This window comes from Echinops telfairi, unplaced genomic scaffold (genome assembly GCF_000313985.2).
Source record: "Echinops telfairi isolate 266 unplaced genomic scaffold, ASM31398v2 ScPeMD7_23;HRSCAF=83, whole genome shotgun sequence".
In the NCBI taxonomy this organism is placed as follows: Eukaryota; Metazoa; Chordata; class Mammalia; order Afrosoricida; family Tenrecidae; genus Echinops; species Echinops telfairi.
This window is the reverse complement of record NW_022103920.1, coordinates 48,104,286-48,122,455: the sequence shown is the minus strand read 5'-3', so window position 1 is coordinate 48,122,455 and position 18,170 is coordinate 48,104,286. Positions and strand designations below refer to the sequence as shown.

At 34.7% G+C, this 18,170-nt stretch overlaps 1 protein-coding gene across 1 annotated transcript in view; it reads left to right on the top strand.

Annotated features, from left to right (window-relative positions):
* Window positions 1-18,170, top strand: part of CACNA2D1 (calcium voltage-gated channel auxiliary subunit alpha2delta 1) — a 408,675-nt gene that overhangs the window by 339,547 nt on the left and 50,958 nt on the right. Inside the window, exons 17-22 of the mRNA XM_045288646.1 lie at window positions 549-623; window positions 860-934; window positions 3,624-3,680; window positions 7,220-7,276; window positions 11,718-11,789; window positions 16,316-16,377. Of these exons, the coding sequence (XP_045144581.1) occupies window positions 549-623; window positions 860-934; window positions 3,624-3,680; window positions 7,220-7,276; window positions 11,718-11,789; window positions 16,316-16,377 (398 nt within the window). The remainder of the gene's footprint in view (window positions 1-548; window positions 624-859; window positions 935-3,623; window positions 3,681-7,219; window positions 7,277-11,717; window positions 11,790-16,315; window positions 16,378-18,170) is intronic.

Sequence of the window (18,170 nt, the reverse complement as noted above, 5' to 3'; positions counted from 1 at the left end):
TTTCCATTTATGATATAATGAAGTCTGTTACTCTTAAGCATTATTTGTTCAGTTATTATAAATCTCTTTTGAACTCCTTTTTAATAATGGGGTTACAAAAAACATTAGTTCTCGTACAACTTTCATTCTTTAACAGTTGGAGATCTTAAATATTGCTAACATATAAAAAAAAGGGAAAAAATCTCTGACCCTCTTCTCATGTGTGTTTACTGATTGCACAAGTTATCCTACTATAAACTAAGATGTTGCATTAATTTACTGGTGAGTGTTTCTAATTATTATCTGTGTCCCATAAATAAATATAATCGCAGTTTTCCACATTGCCTCCCTGTCATGCATTACCACTACAACTCCCACTGTAATGTATTTAAAGACTGATTATTGTCAATCAAGAATGTGTCTGGAAGCCTCATCTGATATGTATATTTAAACTAGGCTATAATGCAGCCATGTTCAGAGCAAAGTAATATCATGATTGTGTATTATACTTGTTGAGAAATATCTTACTTTAGTATAAAATATAGTAACAATTTACCATCTTGTTTTAGAATCAGTTGATTCTTGGAGTGATGGGAGTTGATGTGTCACTGGAAGACATTAAAAGATTGACACCACGTTTTACAGTAAGTTGCAGCTTTTTCTTTTGGTGCATTTTATATTTCAGTAATCTCTGCCAATTTACCTTGGACACAAATCACTTTAGCAATTCTTTTTAAAAAAATGATTAAAAGCATCTTTAAATTAAACTGTGAAGATACCATATGCTCCTGTATCATGCTATAAAATATGTCATCAGTTTTAATAAAAAGAATGTGGATATTCAGTATGTGATTTGGGATGTGTTGTATTATTTTTTCAGCTATGCCCCAATGGCTATTATTTTGCAATCGATCCTAATGGGTATGTTTTATTACATCCAAATCTTCAGCCAAAGGTATGTATATATTTTGTTTACAGCTCTTAGTGTCCAGTAAAATTAATGCTATAATTGGTTTGTCTTTTAAAATTCACTGTGTAACACTTTTATAAAAGACATTTGCAGTGGCTTTGTTCATTAGATGACAAGAGGGTGGTTTAAGATATACGAAAGAGGGAAAGCAATGATCATTTTCCCTCACCAGTTCAGCTGAACCAATATTCTCAGCTGAAAGGTAGCCATTATCACTTCCCTTACCTCAATTTCACATGTCCCACTTCTGACTTTGATAAGACAGTGGAGAGCACTTGGCCATGAACCTGATCCACATTAATCATGTTCCTCTGGGCCCAATCTCATTTCCCACCTCCTCTCTCTTCTGGTGACTCTCTCCGCTGCCCACTCCCAGAGTTGTTGTTCTTGTTGTTTTTCTTTTCTTTTCCCCAGCAGATTTGTGAAGATAAGTATGAAATTTAAGACTAACACTCCATAGCTTAGGTTTCAGAATCAGGAAGTATGTGTTGCGTTAGTTAATCAGGAAGTAATATGAACTCATAGATGAATCATCTCATCCTAATTTTAGTACCCATTTCTCAAAATATAATCTGTTTCCATAAAATGTAGCATTCAGCTCCTTTCATTATACATTAATTTTTCAAAGGTAGGGCAAAATGTATCTATGCAGAAGTAAACATCAGGAGAATATCGTTACATGTTTGTAATTTTTTACACCTTCAAATGGTTGTTTAACTTTCGAAATGACATTGAAATCGATTCAGAGATTGCCTGGACGGAAGTGCATAGAGATGTGTGCATGCAGCTCATGGGCATTCAGTGTTAGTGACAGTCTAAGACACATATGTAAAGTTATGTGATTTAAATATGCTTAAAATAAATAGTAATTAAGAACAATTTGATGGCAACAGGTTTGTTTTAAGGGTTTTGGGTGACACAAAAGGTTTGCTCTTTGCCGTAAATAGGAAGGTTGACAGTGAGATGCGGCACCACGGACTAAAGGTCTGGCCGTCTGTTTCTGTGAAAGATTGCAGTTGAAACAAGCAAGACACAGTTCAGCTCCACTTTGTAACTCCTGAGGCCCACCGTGGGTTGTAATGCCCTCCATGACAGTTGGCGATTCTTTTTGGATAGGCAGTGTTTACAGATTATTCCTAGCTAGCCATACCAGTTAAATTTCTATTAATGGATTTGTTGATAGCTGGTCAAGCATCCTTTTCTTTCTTCCAGAGCTGAAAATTCATCTCTTCACATGTTTTTAAGGATTTGTCTTTCAGTAGTTTTTCAAAATTCAGTATTTTGACACTGATAAGAGTTCAGATAACATTCCCATACCTGAAGTCCCCTGACAAGATGCGGAATGTAATGTGGCGAACAAAGAAAGGGTGTGAGAGACCCTACTTCTGGGATCACAGACCTTCATCCCCAGCCCGCATTAAAATATTTCATAGGACAAAAAGGAATTTTGAGAGTAATACAATCAGTGCCTCTCTCCAAGGAACCCTGATGATGTAGTGGTTATGCGTGGGGCTGTAGTTGAAACCGCACCCCAGTAGAAAGATGGGGTTTTTCTGCTCTGGTAAAGATTTATAGCCTTAGAAACTTTATATAGGGTTAATTTGGCGAAGTCAGAATTGACTTGATAGTACTGGGGTACTTCTGGTGGGTGTATGCATATTTATAAAACATCGTTTTACCTACTTACTTTTCTAAAGAACTGATACTAATTGTATCAGAGTACTGTAACCATCTTTGCACTTTGTGACAAATGTTGAATTGTGTAGTCTGATGTATTCTGAAATCCCCCCATGTTGTATAATTGGAATGTACTAACTGGCCTTCTTATTAGATATCTCATTTTGATCAATTCTAAAAAGCATTTAACAAGATATTGTCAGTAATCTAAGTTTCATGAGTTACCATTTAAATCTACAATGTTAGCATTTAATTCCCTATTAATTTCACAAAGTATATATGTGTACGTGTGTGGGAAATCATATAGTGTTTTTGTATCACTTAATAATAATATAAAAGGCACAAATTACAGGAGTTCAAGAATAAAGGTTTCACTATCCTAAAATTTTTTAAATTTATTTTTATTATTAAATATTTTATTGGAGACTCTTACAGCTCTTATCACAATCCATACATTCATCCATTGTGTCAAGCACATTTGTACATATGTTGCCATCATCATTCTCAAAGCATTTTCTTTCTTTTTTTTATTTTAATCGTTTTATTAGGGGCTCAGACGATTCTTATCACAATCCATATATATATCAATTATGCATAGCACATTTGTACGTTCATTGCCCTATCCTAAAATTTTTAGAACACATTTAGATCATGTAAATTCTAAAAATCCCTGTTTTATTTATTGATTTGATTTTGAGTCAGCAAAAACGTTGTCCAAAACAAACCATCTGTTTCAATTCCCAAATAGAAACTTTTCTTGGGGGGAAAGGAAAGTTACAGTCATTATGCGCAAAAGACTTTTGATGTTAACTTAATGGCATAAAATTGTGTACTCAAGAATAGTTTTAAGCTTTATTGACTACCAAATATTTTGAATCCCAAGTGGATCAGTGAGATTTTTTTTTCCATCAAGGAAATATCTTACCAAAATTGCCTATTGGATAGGACCCTTACTTATCCTGATATATGATGCATTACAATTTTTCTGTTACTTCAGCCTATTGGTGTAGGTATACCAACAGTTAATTTAAGAAAAAGGAGACCCAATGTTCAGGTAATTGTGAATGAAGTTAGGCTTAGCATTGCTGATTAATTTAGATTTGCTGAATCAGAGTTGAAATGAAGCTTCTGGTCTTTAAAATGCTTAATTGTCATATAGCAATGCTTCCTCTCCTGACACCAAGCTTTAAGAGCATGAAATTTGATGAGCATCATCTCCGCCAATGGTTGAACATGTTATTAATGATAACAGAGGGTATGCATCAGCTAACCAAACATTGCTAGCAAAGTATGTAATAGTTACCTTAACCACAGAGTAATCACGATGAGATGGCTTTCTAAAAAGAAGCCTGCAATGAAGCATTGTTAAGTTAATATCAAATCTGCATAAACCTAACAAGGGGCTTGTACAATTAACTTCAGGGTGGAAATGAAAATAAAATTCTGATGTGTATGTTAAGAAAAACTAAAGGCTAAGCAAAAGCAAATCTATATTCCTCGGTGTCACTTTTTGGATTTGAAGTTACAAAGATTTTCCTTCGCATTATTCACAATGTCCTGAATATCACATCAATAGTCAGAATTTTTATTGCCTGGTAAACATTGCAGACATGTTTTTCTCTTGACAGCAAAATTTTAAAGTTATTATACAAGGGAGCTTCATAAAGTTATCTTTCAATTCCATTTTTCCATGGCTTTTTGAAACGCCCTGTATTTCCATAAGCCTACTAAAAATTAGCAGGCATAAAGGATACTACATGCAGTTCATCATAGCTTATTAAAAGAATTTCAGAATTCCAAAGGAAACCCAATGTGATATTTTTTGTTCATAAAGACTTGGTGATATTTTAATGCAAAGGTGGTATGGTATGAAGAGATAATTGACCTATGGATTAGTAAAACTGAATTCCAGTTTGCGGTTTTCCTTGAGTAGTTCACTCAGTCCCTTGGTACTTTAGTTTCTTCTGCAGATAGGCGCGTTGCCCAATCATTGTCTACCCTAGGAAGTATATTCACCCAGAAAATGGACATATCAAGAGATAAAACTATAGATTGCTGTAGTTCCCAGGCACCATCTCATGAATTTTCTCATTGAATTTGGCCTGGAATGGGACCCATGCATCTGAATGTTTTTAAAATATAAAATACCTGTTTGATTCCTATGGAAATTGAATGATGTTTATGTCTTTTCTTGATATAATCAATTGTTTTATGTTACTCTTTCTGCATGTTTCTTTTTTGTTATTTAAATTATTCTCTGTGGTGTCATGGATAATGTAGTGAAGTTTACATTTTGATAGCAATCTTAAATATTGCATGAACGTATTGTGATGTAATGAAAAGAAAAACAACCTGAAAAATGGTGTATTTTCTTTTTTACTTACTTCTACAAAAATCCCAAATGGCAAATTAGCAGGCACACGTAGTTTCTCGATTTGGGAAATTGAAATAAAAACATTTAATATTTTGATAACAACACCAAGTCATAATCATTTCAATTTTTGTGTTAGTAATATTGTATTCTACGTTTAATTTTATTTACAAAGCTGATATGACAATAATGCTAGTTAAAATATAGTTTTTGATCAAGATGTGATTGATATTTGGCATATCATGCAAAATTATGGAAGCCCAGACCTGTGTCCCCGGTCTTACTTCTCTGGGGCCTTCTCTTTCCAAGGCGTGCTCTTCAGACACTGTTTCAGTTATTTGTGTTTCCTTCCGTTTTTTGGTGCCCAGCTAGATTGCCATTTGAAGTGAAGACATTATGCATTGACGTTTTCCTTTTATCATTCCATTTTCTTCTCTGTCTTTGGATGTTGGATTGGGCCATGGTCTTCGTGTTGCCAATTCTTGACAATGCCTCCCTGCATGCTGTTGGGGTCTGATCATGCTGTGCATGATCCATTGCATGTAAGATAAGGTTCTTATTTCTGTTTACATTTTATCATTTTGATTATTTCAATTGTGGTTTTGTGAGTGCATTACATTTTAATGGCAATGATGGTACTTGCGTGAAATGGTTTGCTTGTTCCCTGGAACACCGAATAAACATATGTGGACAATACAATAGATATTAGAGTATCCCTCTGCCAGGGACCTTCTATGTTTTCCTTTAAAAACAATGATATAGCAAGTTTTACAGTATTGATTTTTATTTTCTTCAAATGAAATATGCTGTACTTCAAATGAATTATTTACTTCTGAGGCAATAAATATGATACTGTCCAAACAATAGTCAGTATTTACACCTATTAAAAAATCTAATATTTATTTTAATGTTATAGAACTTCCTTACTGTAGAAAGAGTAATAAACAATGAATATTTTCAATAAAAATGCCAAAATCATTTTTAATTTAACATTTAGAATCTCCATTCATCAAAAGCCATGAAAATCTTAAGGTTTTATTATTATAACTACTATTTTAAGGAAAATAGTTTTGTCATAATTATAAAATCAATACCTTTTTAACTAAAATTATTGTCTTTGGTAGTTTATCCTCATGAAACAGTAATTAGCATATTAATGACTTAGACATATTTTGTAAGAGCCTGGGAGGCTGAAATTATTGAAATATTAGTGACCTTAAAGCTAGCCCAGGATGTTTTTTGTGTTATTATTTAATTCTTAGAGTTTGATAATATTTATTTTAGTAAATGCCAAAAATTCATTTTATAAAATTTTAAAGCTATAAAATTACATATCTATTAGGATTTTATTTTTCTACTAAACTATGACTAGGTTTTTATTTATCAAATAGTTCATTGAGTTTTCATTTTATGATTGAGAATTTAAATGATCTCATATGAGATAAACTTGTCAGGCAAATGGTTTCTTTTGTTATAATAATGTAAAAAAAATAAATTGTATATCTTATTGTAAATATAACTTCATTTATTATTACAGGTAAGAAATCTAATATTCCAAAAGTTATAGATACTGAAGCAAGAAATGGTATTGAGTTCGGCAGTTGTTATCTTTACATTTAAATTATAATATCTTATCTAGACTTAAATCTTTATACCATGATCACAAGTTTTAATATAAAATCTTGTCTTAATTTGAGTATGACATAATGTGACATAATGTGTCTCTAGGATTCAACATATGCATTAAATGTGCAGGTTTTCTATATATCTCAAGAAGGAAGAGCTTATTTTATTAGTAAATTTAGATAAAAACATTTTTCCCTCATAAAATTCTTGATTTCTTTATAGAATAGCAAATGCCTTTGCTTATGTTCTTTTTGATAAGTTAGAAATGCCCATATTCTGTCTGACTAACAAAAGAAAACATTTTGAGAGCATCTTCAAAAGTTATATTCCTGTGATCATAAATGTATCATCTAACACAGCACAATTCTGTCTGCTGAAAACTCAGATGGCTAGCTCTTGTAATTTAGTTTTTTATGTGTCTGGTTTTTTAAAAAAATACATGAAAGAAAATAAATATTTTACATCTCTGAGTTAAGTACGTTTTACAGAATTTTTCATATTTAAATTTTCATTGAATAGTCATATGCATAAAATCATTTTACACGATCATATTTACTTACTTATTATATTTTTGTGTGTAGAACCCTAAATCTCAGGAGCCAGTAACATTGGATTTCCTTGATGCTGAATTGGAAAATGATATTAAAGAGGAGGTGAGTGTAATCAGAGCCTAAGAAAGCCCTCGGGTCAGAGACTAGCGTTCCTCCTTCCCAAAGACATCGATAGAACAGCTTCACTTTGTTAGGCTGCCTCACAACGATGAATAATCCTGGGTTCTCCAAAGTTGCAGTTCCTGGACTATCCCATTGAGAACAGTAGCTGTAAAGGAATACAGAACGTGGGTCGGTGGTGGCCTCAGTTATTTTGTCTTGTTTTCTTCTTCCTCCGTTCAAGCATAGGGATATAAGTGCCTTTAATAACTTACAAATAACAATAAAAACCCTAAAGATAAAGATGTGTCCGTAGAAATGGAAGAAACGTTGGAGGTGATTCAACCAGATGATGAACAACTTATGGAGAAGAATGACTATGTTTATACACCATAGTCAACAAATTTTAATTTTATTTCAAAACCAAAAGTCCCATGTATTTCCTCTGAATTATCTTCTGTAATAATAGCAAGAATTCATTTTAGTAGTAACAATAGCACTAATATGTATTGAATATATATAATATATCTCAAATGGGTTTTCAAAAGACTTTGAAATAAGCGTTGTGGTATCAATTTGATTGAATGCCTGGAGCTACAAGACCCAAAGAGAAGAGTATGTATGTCCAGCATTTCTCAAGTGGAAAGAACCGAAGAAATAAAAACAAATAAGTAAACCCTCACACCTCGTTTCAATATTGAATAATTATATGCACCAAATATTACAGGAAGCATCAAAAGAAGATGGAAGCAATACACAGTTACCAAAAAGAATTGCTTGCTATTCAAACCATTCAAAAGGTAGCCTATGACCAAGAACCAATGGTACTGAAAACACCCAGGCTCCACTGAAGGCACTGGTATAAAAAGTGTTCCAGGAATAGGCAATAAACCATTGAAATGTTTCCATAAATGGATGCGGCACTGGAAGTACTCAGGCCAAGGCACTTGGAAGACACCCATCGGCCCAACCACCTAGAAGAGGTCGATAGTCCACAGAACGATGAAGCCACTGAAGGCAGAAATTACCTAAAAATGTCATTAATATCACACACAAATAGGGTTTTACTGAAGATAATCCAAACTTGGTTACAGTAGTACATCAACAGAGAGCTACCAGAAATTCAAGCCAGATTCAGAAGTGGACATGGAATGACATTTAGTTGCAGATGTGAGATGGATTTAGGTGGAAAGTAGAGAGTACCAGAAAGATATTTGTCTGTATTTTATTGACTATATAAAGGCATTCCACGTTGGATCCTAAGAAATTATAGATAACATTGCAAAGAACTGGAATTTCAAAATGTTTTATAGTGCTCATGTGGAACCTGTATACGGATCAAAATGCAGTTGTTTGAAGAGAGCAAGAGCTATTGTGTGGTTTAAATTTTTTTTTAATTTTGTCAAGGTTGTAACTTTTTGGTAATCTGAGGAACTGGACAATATGAATAACATGGCAGTAACATTCAAGGAAGACCCATTAACAATCTGTAATATGTCATATAACACACAACCATGCTTGCTTCAAGCCAAGAGGACTTACGCGTTCACTGCTGAAGGCCAAAGACTGCTACTTTCAGTATGCATTATACCTCAAGATAAAGACACTCAAATTCTCACATTGCACTAATAATAGCATCATATTAAGTGGAGAAAGTGTTGAAATTATGAAAGATTTCATTTTGCCTACATCCAAAATCATGAAAGAAACAGTCAAGCAATTAAACAAGGGTATATTGCATGGGGAGAATCTGCAAAAGACCTTTTTAAATTATTAAAAAGCAAAAACAATACTCTATGAACTGAGATGGGCCTAAGCGAAGCAATGCTATTTTCATTTGCCTCGATGTATGCAAATGCTGGACAATTAATGAGAACAAAAGAAGAATTGATGCCTTTGAAATATGGTTTGGTTAAAAATATCAATTACCATGGAGTGCCAGAGAACGAACCAATCTGTCTTAGAAGAAGTGCAACCAGAGTGCTCCTTCAAAGCAAGCGTGTCAACATGTGATTAGGAAGGTCTACTTCTGGGAGAAAATATGTCATGCTTAGTAAAGTAGAGACGGCATAAAGGGAATACCTTCAGTATGCAATGGCACCGTGGCTCGGGCGTAGCGATGGCAGTGAGCATGGCGCAGGACCGGGCAGTGTTTGTTTTGTGGTACACAGGGTATTTGTGAATTGGAACCAACTTGACAGCACTTAACAACAATGAGGTGTTCAAGTACAAAGAGATCAAATAGCTTGCTTTCCATTTATTCAGCCATTAAATACAGGTAGCCCCACTTAAAAGACATATTGGAGTTATGATGGGCATGTGTGACCATCAGTGTTTTCTGCTCTTCAATATTTTTCTGCTGTTACATAGGGAGATATATTTTAATGTTAATATTTAGTGTATGCAATGGTGCAGCATGTTATTTGTTCATGTCATCATATTTGTAAATATACAAATATAAACTGTACTTATAAAATATTTATAATAAAATGCAATCATAGTGAAACTGAAAAAATATGAGCTATTTGAGTTTTAACAGAACTCACTTATCACAAAGTCATCAGAATGGAGCCCCATCATAAACTTATGTAGAGCCATGCTTTCACATGTAAAGCCCCATCATAAACTCACATGGTTTCTTAGGTGGAGCCCCATCATAAACTCGAGATGATTTATAGTAGAACCATGGTTTCACACAAGCTCTTGAGTGCCAAAACACCGATTAAGATGATTTGTATGAATTCAGAGCCCCGTGGCCTACTGAATTGGCTACATATTGGGCTGATGACCGCACGCTGAGCAATTCCAGCTCACCCCGCACTCCTCGTGAGAATGATGAGGCTTTCTGCTCCCATACCGATACAGCCTTGAAAACCCCATTCAGAATCTCTGTCATTGGAATGGACTCGTGGCAATGGGTTCTGGTTCTGGTTCTGGGTCATATCTGTGGATAACCCACCCTCTTTCTTTTATAAATTATCTCAATTTTTTTACATGCATTTGTATGTGCTTTACACATTTTCCTCCATTCATTCCCTTAATCCTGAGCTTGGTTTGTGAGTTTCTAATTCCCTGTAACCCTATTCTAGCCTCTTCTTACAACCAGTATGTCACCAATCTTGTTTAGGGTCTTTCTTTTTTTATATGATAATTACCGTACCTTTGCATAATGTGATTATTCTGCACTGCAGTGGAGTGCCAGGATGTTTTCAATGATATGATTAATGATGATTTGTTACAAGGTCTTTGATATGGTGAAGAGCTTGGTCTGTGGACTTCTTGCTCCAATGAGTGAAAAAATAGCTTTATTTAACTTCTCTGAGCTTCAGGTTCCCCTCCATTAGTGTAATGATTGAATGAGGTAACATATACAAAAAATTTAGCAAAGGACTCATTTAAATCCTTTATTATTATTCTAAAACTCATCCTAACTTCTCCTAGAAGCTGGATCTATTCCAAACTTTCACAGATTATTGCAACTCAATTAGACTAATTATTCTTTAAATTTAAATGATTTATTTTATTAGCAGTATAGTTTGTTCGCTTATTATCCACAGTTACCATAAACCAAAGGCAAATCCCTGAAGGCGTTTCAGTGAACTGAAATAAAGTTCAGTGAATGTCCTGAATGCCCTTGAGATTGGCATTTTCGTGACTGCATAAGCTCTTGCCATCTTTTGGGCGTTAAGGACATCCTCACTGAGGGGTGAGACTAAGCACTCTACTATGACATCAGCATGGGTTTCATCCGATTCAAGCCGAGCGTTCTTTCTCGCGATGTTGGTTCTTTTGTATTCTGTAATACAGCAAAGAAAAACAAACAATTGCAAAGCTGGAATGAGTGTAAGCTGGAAACCTGGCAAAGAAGGACATTGAAAATACTTTGCAAAAAAAAAAAAGAAAATACTTTCCACCAAATCGAGCAATAGAAATAAATAAGACGGCACCCTTTCAAAGAGGGACAAGCTTGAGAGACCCAGACAAACAAGTTCGTCAGATCAGGTCCAGCTTTCACAGGTTTCCCTGGATAAGTTGTGTTCTTACAAACTGATCACTCAAGTGATTCTGGTTATTTGTTAATGCAAAACTTGGAGGCATTTTATATGCTAATTCCATGCATGCATCTATTTTTTCCTGTGTACTTTACATTTTATCATGGTGATCTCATAAAGTAGTTGATTGTCCTTTCATTAACAATGCTTTGAAATGAATTAGCTGGTTAAATATAGGTCATTAAGAATGTTTCCTCATTTTAATATAATGGAATAATGATTATAATGTGACACCTTTTAAATAAGTTTCCCAGAAAACAACTGGTGGGACCAACTGCTATATTTGCTCAATTTGTTTTAAATAAAACCTTGAAAAGCTAACGTTTTAATAATCCTGCTTCTTTGGTCAATTGGGCTCCTGAAATAAAGGCACTTTGTCTGTTTTCCCTCAGATTCGGACTAAAATGATAGATGGAGAGAGTGGAGAGAGAACATTCAGAACACTGGTTAAATCTCAAGATGAGGTAAGAATTACTCTTAAATAAAGAAATATATAAATAACAATTGACATCGGTAGTTTGTCTTTCTTTTCTGTTAATCCATTTAACACATTTGTTTAATTTCACCCAAAGTGGCTGAATCATCTAAGTAAGGTCAGATATGGACTGCGAATTTCCTCATATTCTTTGTTGTAGTATGCCATGTAGTCTTTCTTTACAATTTTTTCCATCTGTAGAAGGTGGAAAACTCTACTGTTAGCACACCTCAGAATATGTAGCATAATGTGGTTCAAATAATTTTAACCTGCTCACATATAAAATGTCTTCAACAGAGCCTCTCCCCACACCGAACTAACTGGAAAAAGATTCACCCAGCTTATCTCAATGTGTAACCTTTTATTCATGGCCATGTCCTTGAGAAATCCAATTGGTCTATAGTCCATAGATTAAATACGATACCATGAAAATAAGCAATCAAATATGTAATGCCCATATTCAAACTATTATTTACCATATTATTAATGCAAAGATAAATTTTAAATAGAATCATTAAGCATTTCTGCTTAAACATATGCCCAAATGAACCTGATTTGCAGATATCTAAAAATAGTATGTGTTTGTTATATGTACACTCACAATAATAAGTTTTCTATAACTTGAATGCCTTTATAGTTTTACATTCTAGAATATACTGAAAATAATGGGATTTTTCTCAGACAGCTAATTTGATGATAGTACCAAATTTCGTAGGAAATTTTAAAACTTACATTTCTTGTCATGTTAATAATGTTTCTGTCGATTTGGTGGCATGAATACTAATTGTCAGGTGTTCATAATGTGGTGGCATGTGTGTCGCTGTAATGTTAGATTGTCACTGGGGTTTCAAATACTGGTAGGGATATCTGAAGTGAATAGTTAGAGCAGAGCTTCCAGAATATGAACAGGACATGAAGGAAGGAATAGGCTCTCCAATTCTGCTGAGTTAGCTATTGAAAGCCGTGTGGATAACGTTTAAACATAGTCAGATACAGATAACGTTTAAGCATAGTCAGAATCATCATGAATAGAAGCAGAATTATCAGAGATCATGCAAGAAGATGAGGCCCTCAGAGCCCGAGGTACTCAAAATATGACTGAGCGCGAGCTGCCTTCTCAAAGTGCAATTGACCATAGCGACCTGGATGGAAGAAAGCCTTCAGGAACAATATCTGCTGATTGAGCGCAACTCAAAATGAGAAGAAAGAGCTGCAAATATTGTTTGATAATCAGAACTTGAAATGTACAAAATAGAAATCTACAAAAATTGGAAGCTGTCAAAAATTAAATGGAACACATAAAGATATCAATATTCTAGGTGTTAGTGAGATGTAACATTGCTATTGGCCATTTTTAATCTGAAAATAAAATTATTTATTCTGATGAGGTTGACAGTTTCACGAGGAATGATGCTGCACTCATCAGCCAAAAGACATTTGAAGATCTATCTTGAAGTATAATACTGAGTTTAATAGGATAATTTCTTTCTGCATACAAGAAATTAGCTCAATACAACTGTTATTCATATGTACACCAACCATGAGAGCTAGTGATGCAGAAATTTAAGAATTATATCATCAACATCTTCAGTCCGAAATTAATCAAACATCATCAAAATGCATTGGTACTTATTGGCGATTAAATTGCAAAAGTTGGAAACAAAGAAGAAAGAACAGTAGTTGGAAAATCTGGTCTTGGTGATAGAAATGAAGCTGGAGAAGTCATGACAGAATTTTGTAAAAGCAATGATTTCTTCTCAAATACTTTTTTTCAATACATGAGAATGTCTCCAGACAGAATAGAGAAATCAAATTGATTAGATCTGCAAAAAGAGACTCCATATCACAAGCTAAACCGAGGCCAGGAGCCTACTGTAAATCAGACCATCAATTGGTCATGTCTGAGTTCATGTCAAAGCTGCAGAAAATCAAAACAAGTCCACAAGAACGGAACTACAACTTGAGTTTATCCCATCTGAATTTCGAGATCACATCAAAATCTTCTTTGCTACAAATTCTCTTGACATTTGCTTCAAAATCAGATTTGCTACATGTAACACAAATGATAGAAGACCTGGTGAGCTGTGGGAGAACATCATTCATGAGGAAAACAAAAGCTCACTAAAAAGACAGGAAAGATCAAAGTGGATGTCAGAAGAGACTCTGAAACTAGTTCTTAATCATAGTGTAACTAAGGCACCTGGAAGGAAATATAGAGTCAAATAGCTGAAGAGAAAATTCCACAGGGCAGCTCGAGTAGAGAAAGTAAATACTGTAATGAAACACACAAAGGCCTAGCGTTAGAAAACCAAAGAGGAAGAGCACTCTCAGTAGATCTTACACTGAAAGAATGAAAGGAATACTCAAGCTCAAAGCTGCAATATTGAAAGATTTTACGGGCGAAATATTGAATGGTGTAAAATGCATCAAAAGAAGATGGAAAGAATGCACAGTCACTGTACCCAAAAGAACTCGTCGACACTGAGCCATTTCAAGAGGTAGCACATGAGCAAGAACCAATGTTACTGAAGAAAAAATTTCAAGCTATACTGAACGCATTAGCCAAACACAAGGTTCCAGGAATTGATGGAAGGCCAATTGAAATCTTTCAACAAGCTGATGAAGTACTGGAAGTACTCACTCATCTATGCCAGAAAAGATGGACAGCGATGACAGCTACACGGTCAACTGAATGGAAGAGATCCATATCTGTGCCCATTCTAAAGACAGCTGACCCAACAGAATGCTAAAATTCTAGAATAATGTTATTGATATTACATAGAAGTAAAATATTAACGTTCTCCCAACAATTATTACAGCAGTATATTGACAGGCAGCTTCCAGAAGTTCCAGCCAGATATAAAAGAGGATGTGGGACAAGGGATAGCATTGCTGATGTCAGATGGAGGGAATACCAGAAAGATGTTTACTTGTGTTTCATTGACTATGGAAAGGCATTTGACTGTGTGCATGATAACAAACTATGGATAGCCTGGAGAAGAATGGGAATTCTAGATCATTTCATTTTGCTGCAGGGTTTAAAATAAGGAAGGGTGTGTACCAGGGTTGTATTCTCTCACTGTACTTATTCAATCTGTATATTGAGCAAATAGAGAAGCTGTACTACATGAAGAAGATGTGGCATCAGGATTAGAGGAAGGCTTATTAACACTCTGCGATATGCAGATGACACACCTTGCTTGCTGAGCGTGAGGAGTACTTGAAGCATTTGCTCATGAAGATCAAGAATTGCAGGATTCAGTATGCATTTAAATTCAAGGTAAAGAAAAGCCAAATTCTCACAACTGGACCAATACATAACATCATGATAAATGAAGAAAAGATCGAAATTGTCCAGGAGTTTGCCTTACTTGGGTCACAATCAATTCTCTTGGAAGCAGCAGTCAAGCTATCGAAGGACATAATGCCCTGGGTTACTGTGCTGCACAAGATCTCTTTGAAGTGCTGGAAAGCAAGGAGGGTACTTGGAGGGTTAAGATACACCTAATCCAAGCCATGGTATTTTCAATCACTTCATATGCGTGTGAAAGTTGGACATTGAATAAGGAAGACAAAAGGAGAATGTTTGCATTTGAATTATATTATTTGCAATTAATTATATTGAACCACTTCCTGCTAAAAGAACCAACAAATCTGTCTTGGAAGAAGCACAGACAGAATGCTCCTTGCGGAAAGATGGCAAGACTTCTCTCACATACTTTGACGAGAGACCATCCCGGGAGAAGGGCGCCATGCTTGGGAAAGTAGAGGTTTAGTGAAGAGGATGCGTAGATTGGTGGCTGCCACAGTGGCCCAAACATAAAGTCAATTGTGAGAATGAAACTCAACAGCCACCACATAGGGTCCCTAGGTGTCAGAATTCATGCTGCAAACTCCTTGTAGCAAGTTTGGTTTTAGTTTTGCAATAGAATAAAGAATGAGAGTTGTTTACAGTTATCCAGTCACTATAAAGAAAAGATTTGTATCTGGGTGAAATATCTTTTTCCATGATTATTTTACAAAGATTTCTACATCCTTGAAATCATTTGTGTTTATTTTCTTTCCTTTCTCTGTTTCGTTTCACTTCAATGACACAGTCTAACTCTTTATAAACACATATATACTAATAATATATTAGGATCTAGACATGCTGACATAATTTTCTTATATTAAAAATTACTCTGAAACATATTGTTGTATATAAATAGATTAGCTTCAGTCTCATTAAACTCTATTTTTTCAGAAAATATTCTTTTTAATTTTGAAGTTAGAAATTTATCCATAAATTATTAAGCTTCTACAGTGATATATTTAAAATTTATTATTAGATGTTTATTTCTGTCCTGAAATTTTGCTTCTTCAAAACTAAACATTTTTAAATGTAGGAGAGATGAATCATATAACAATATATTTTGTGACAGAACAGTTTGAATGTAAATGTGAGTGTTTTGCTCTTTTTATAAGTTCATAGGGAACATAAGGTGTATTAAAACCTCCTCCAATGTGTTTCTCTAGAGGTACATTGACAAAGGGAACAGAACATACACATGGACTCCTGTTAACGGCACAGATTACAGGTAATTGATTCGATGTATAAAAGAGTATTTCAGTTCAATCTTTCTCTTATTTTTAATAGGACTATTATTTAACCTTTTAATATTTAATTTTTTCATCTTAAGCTATTCTTTTTTAAAAACAAGGTTACAGAAAACTTTATTAAATAAAAATACTGTTTTTATTCTTATCCTTATTCATGGCTAGTATATATATATAAACTCAAGGTCTCTGTCTATTTTTGTGAATTAAATAAATACTTTTATTAGGGGCTCTTATATCTCTTATTACAATCCACACAACCATCCATTGTGTCAAGCACATTGTAGGCGTTACCATCCTGATCACCCCTCATTTCAGTAGTTTCATCCAGCTGGGAATGAAGCTCCCTCGGCCTCTTGCTGTTATAGGGAGCGTGTCAGCAAGGCCTGCGGATGATGACAGGATCGTTAACCCGAGCTGTTGGGGAAGATCGTGTCTGGCGGTCAGTGGAGAAAGAACAGTGGCCTTGAGATGAAAATAAACTAAATAATAAATAAGTAGCTATTATTTTTCTGTGGAATGTATTGGAGCTAGTAACAATCTGAGACTTGTAGGGCAACGAAATACATATGTCATATAATAATTTTAAACCAATGTTTTCATGATTTTCACGCTGTTTTTCCTGGTCCATGAGATGCAGCTCACATTTACAGAATGGCAATCTGGCAGTTGCGTGATGTAACGTTATCGGTTTTAATTAGACGTTTCTCTTAGCAATAAATGCTGATAGGGTAATAAAAATGCCCTAATTTCCCTTGAGAGGAGTTTGTAGGAAACAATCTTCAAATGTTTGATAATTCTGTGCTGCACTTTATAAATGGCAAACGAAATCACGAAAGGTCATCTTCTTCCAGACTAATTGCACTGCTTATTTTAATCTTCATTTTTGCCTTCACTTAAAGGAAGTTACCTATAAAATGAATATAGAGATCTTCATTAAATCTCCCTGACATTTTATTTCAGTGACCTTTCCCTAAAAGGAAAGTCTATGCTGTACTTTGTGCTGGAGAACGCTTTGGGGAGGGGAGGGAGCCAGTATCCACTCAGTTCGCTGCCTTGGCTGTTTCATTCCATGGTCAATTGACCCCTTCCTTTCTTACTCATCATACATTGGATTTTTAAAACGTGTCTTCTTATGGAGAAAAATGTGGGATTTTATGTTTAATTGTCCACCAGCAATATGTCATGAGTTTACAGTTAGAACGTATATCGTTGAGGGCTGAAAAAAATGAAATGAGGAAATTCAAAGGAGATCCTCTGCAAAAACTTGAAAGCTGAAATTTGCATCTTTTCTTGTGCCTTGCTGTATTGGGGATTAAATATCAAACATAAATGTTCAATGATTCAGTTGGAGCCTCTTTTTTGGTAATGATCACATTGGTAATCTTAGACATGTTCTCCCTTTTTACACCCATTGCTTTTTTTGTATGTTCAACATACAGTGAAGGGCATTTACAACTGGATGTGTAGATTTATACTAATTCATTATGCCCATCCATCTATATTAGCCATTGTGAGAATATAGGAATTTACACAGATGTAGTTGTGTTGTTGGAAATATAACACTTTGAAATCTTTCAACTGCTCTTATCGACCATGTGTTTTATTAATTGGCAACTACAAAATGAGTGAGATTGGGGTTTACGAGGCTGCTCAGGTTTTGAATTTGAGCCTTTATTATGATGAAGTTTACTGGCAGGCTTATCTGCCAGCCTTTGTGTCTGAAGATTCTGCATTTGCCTGAAGGTTTGAGTGCGAACTCTCCTCCAATTTG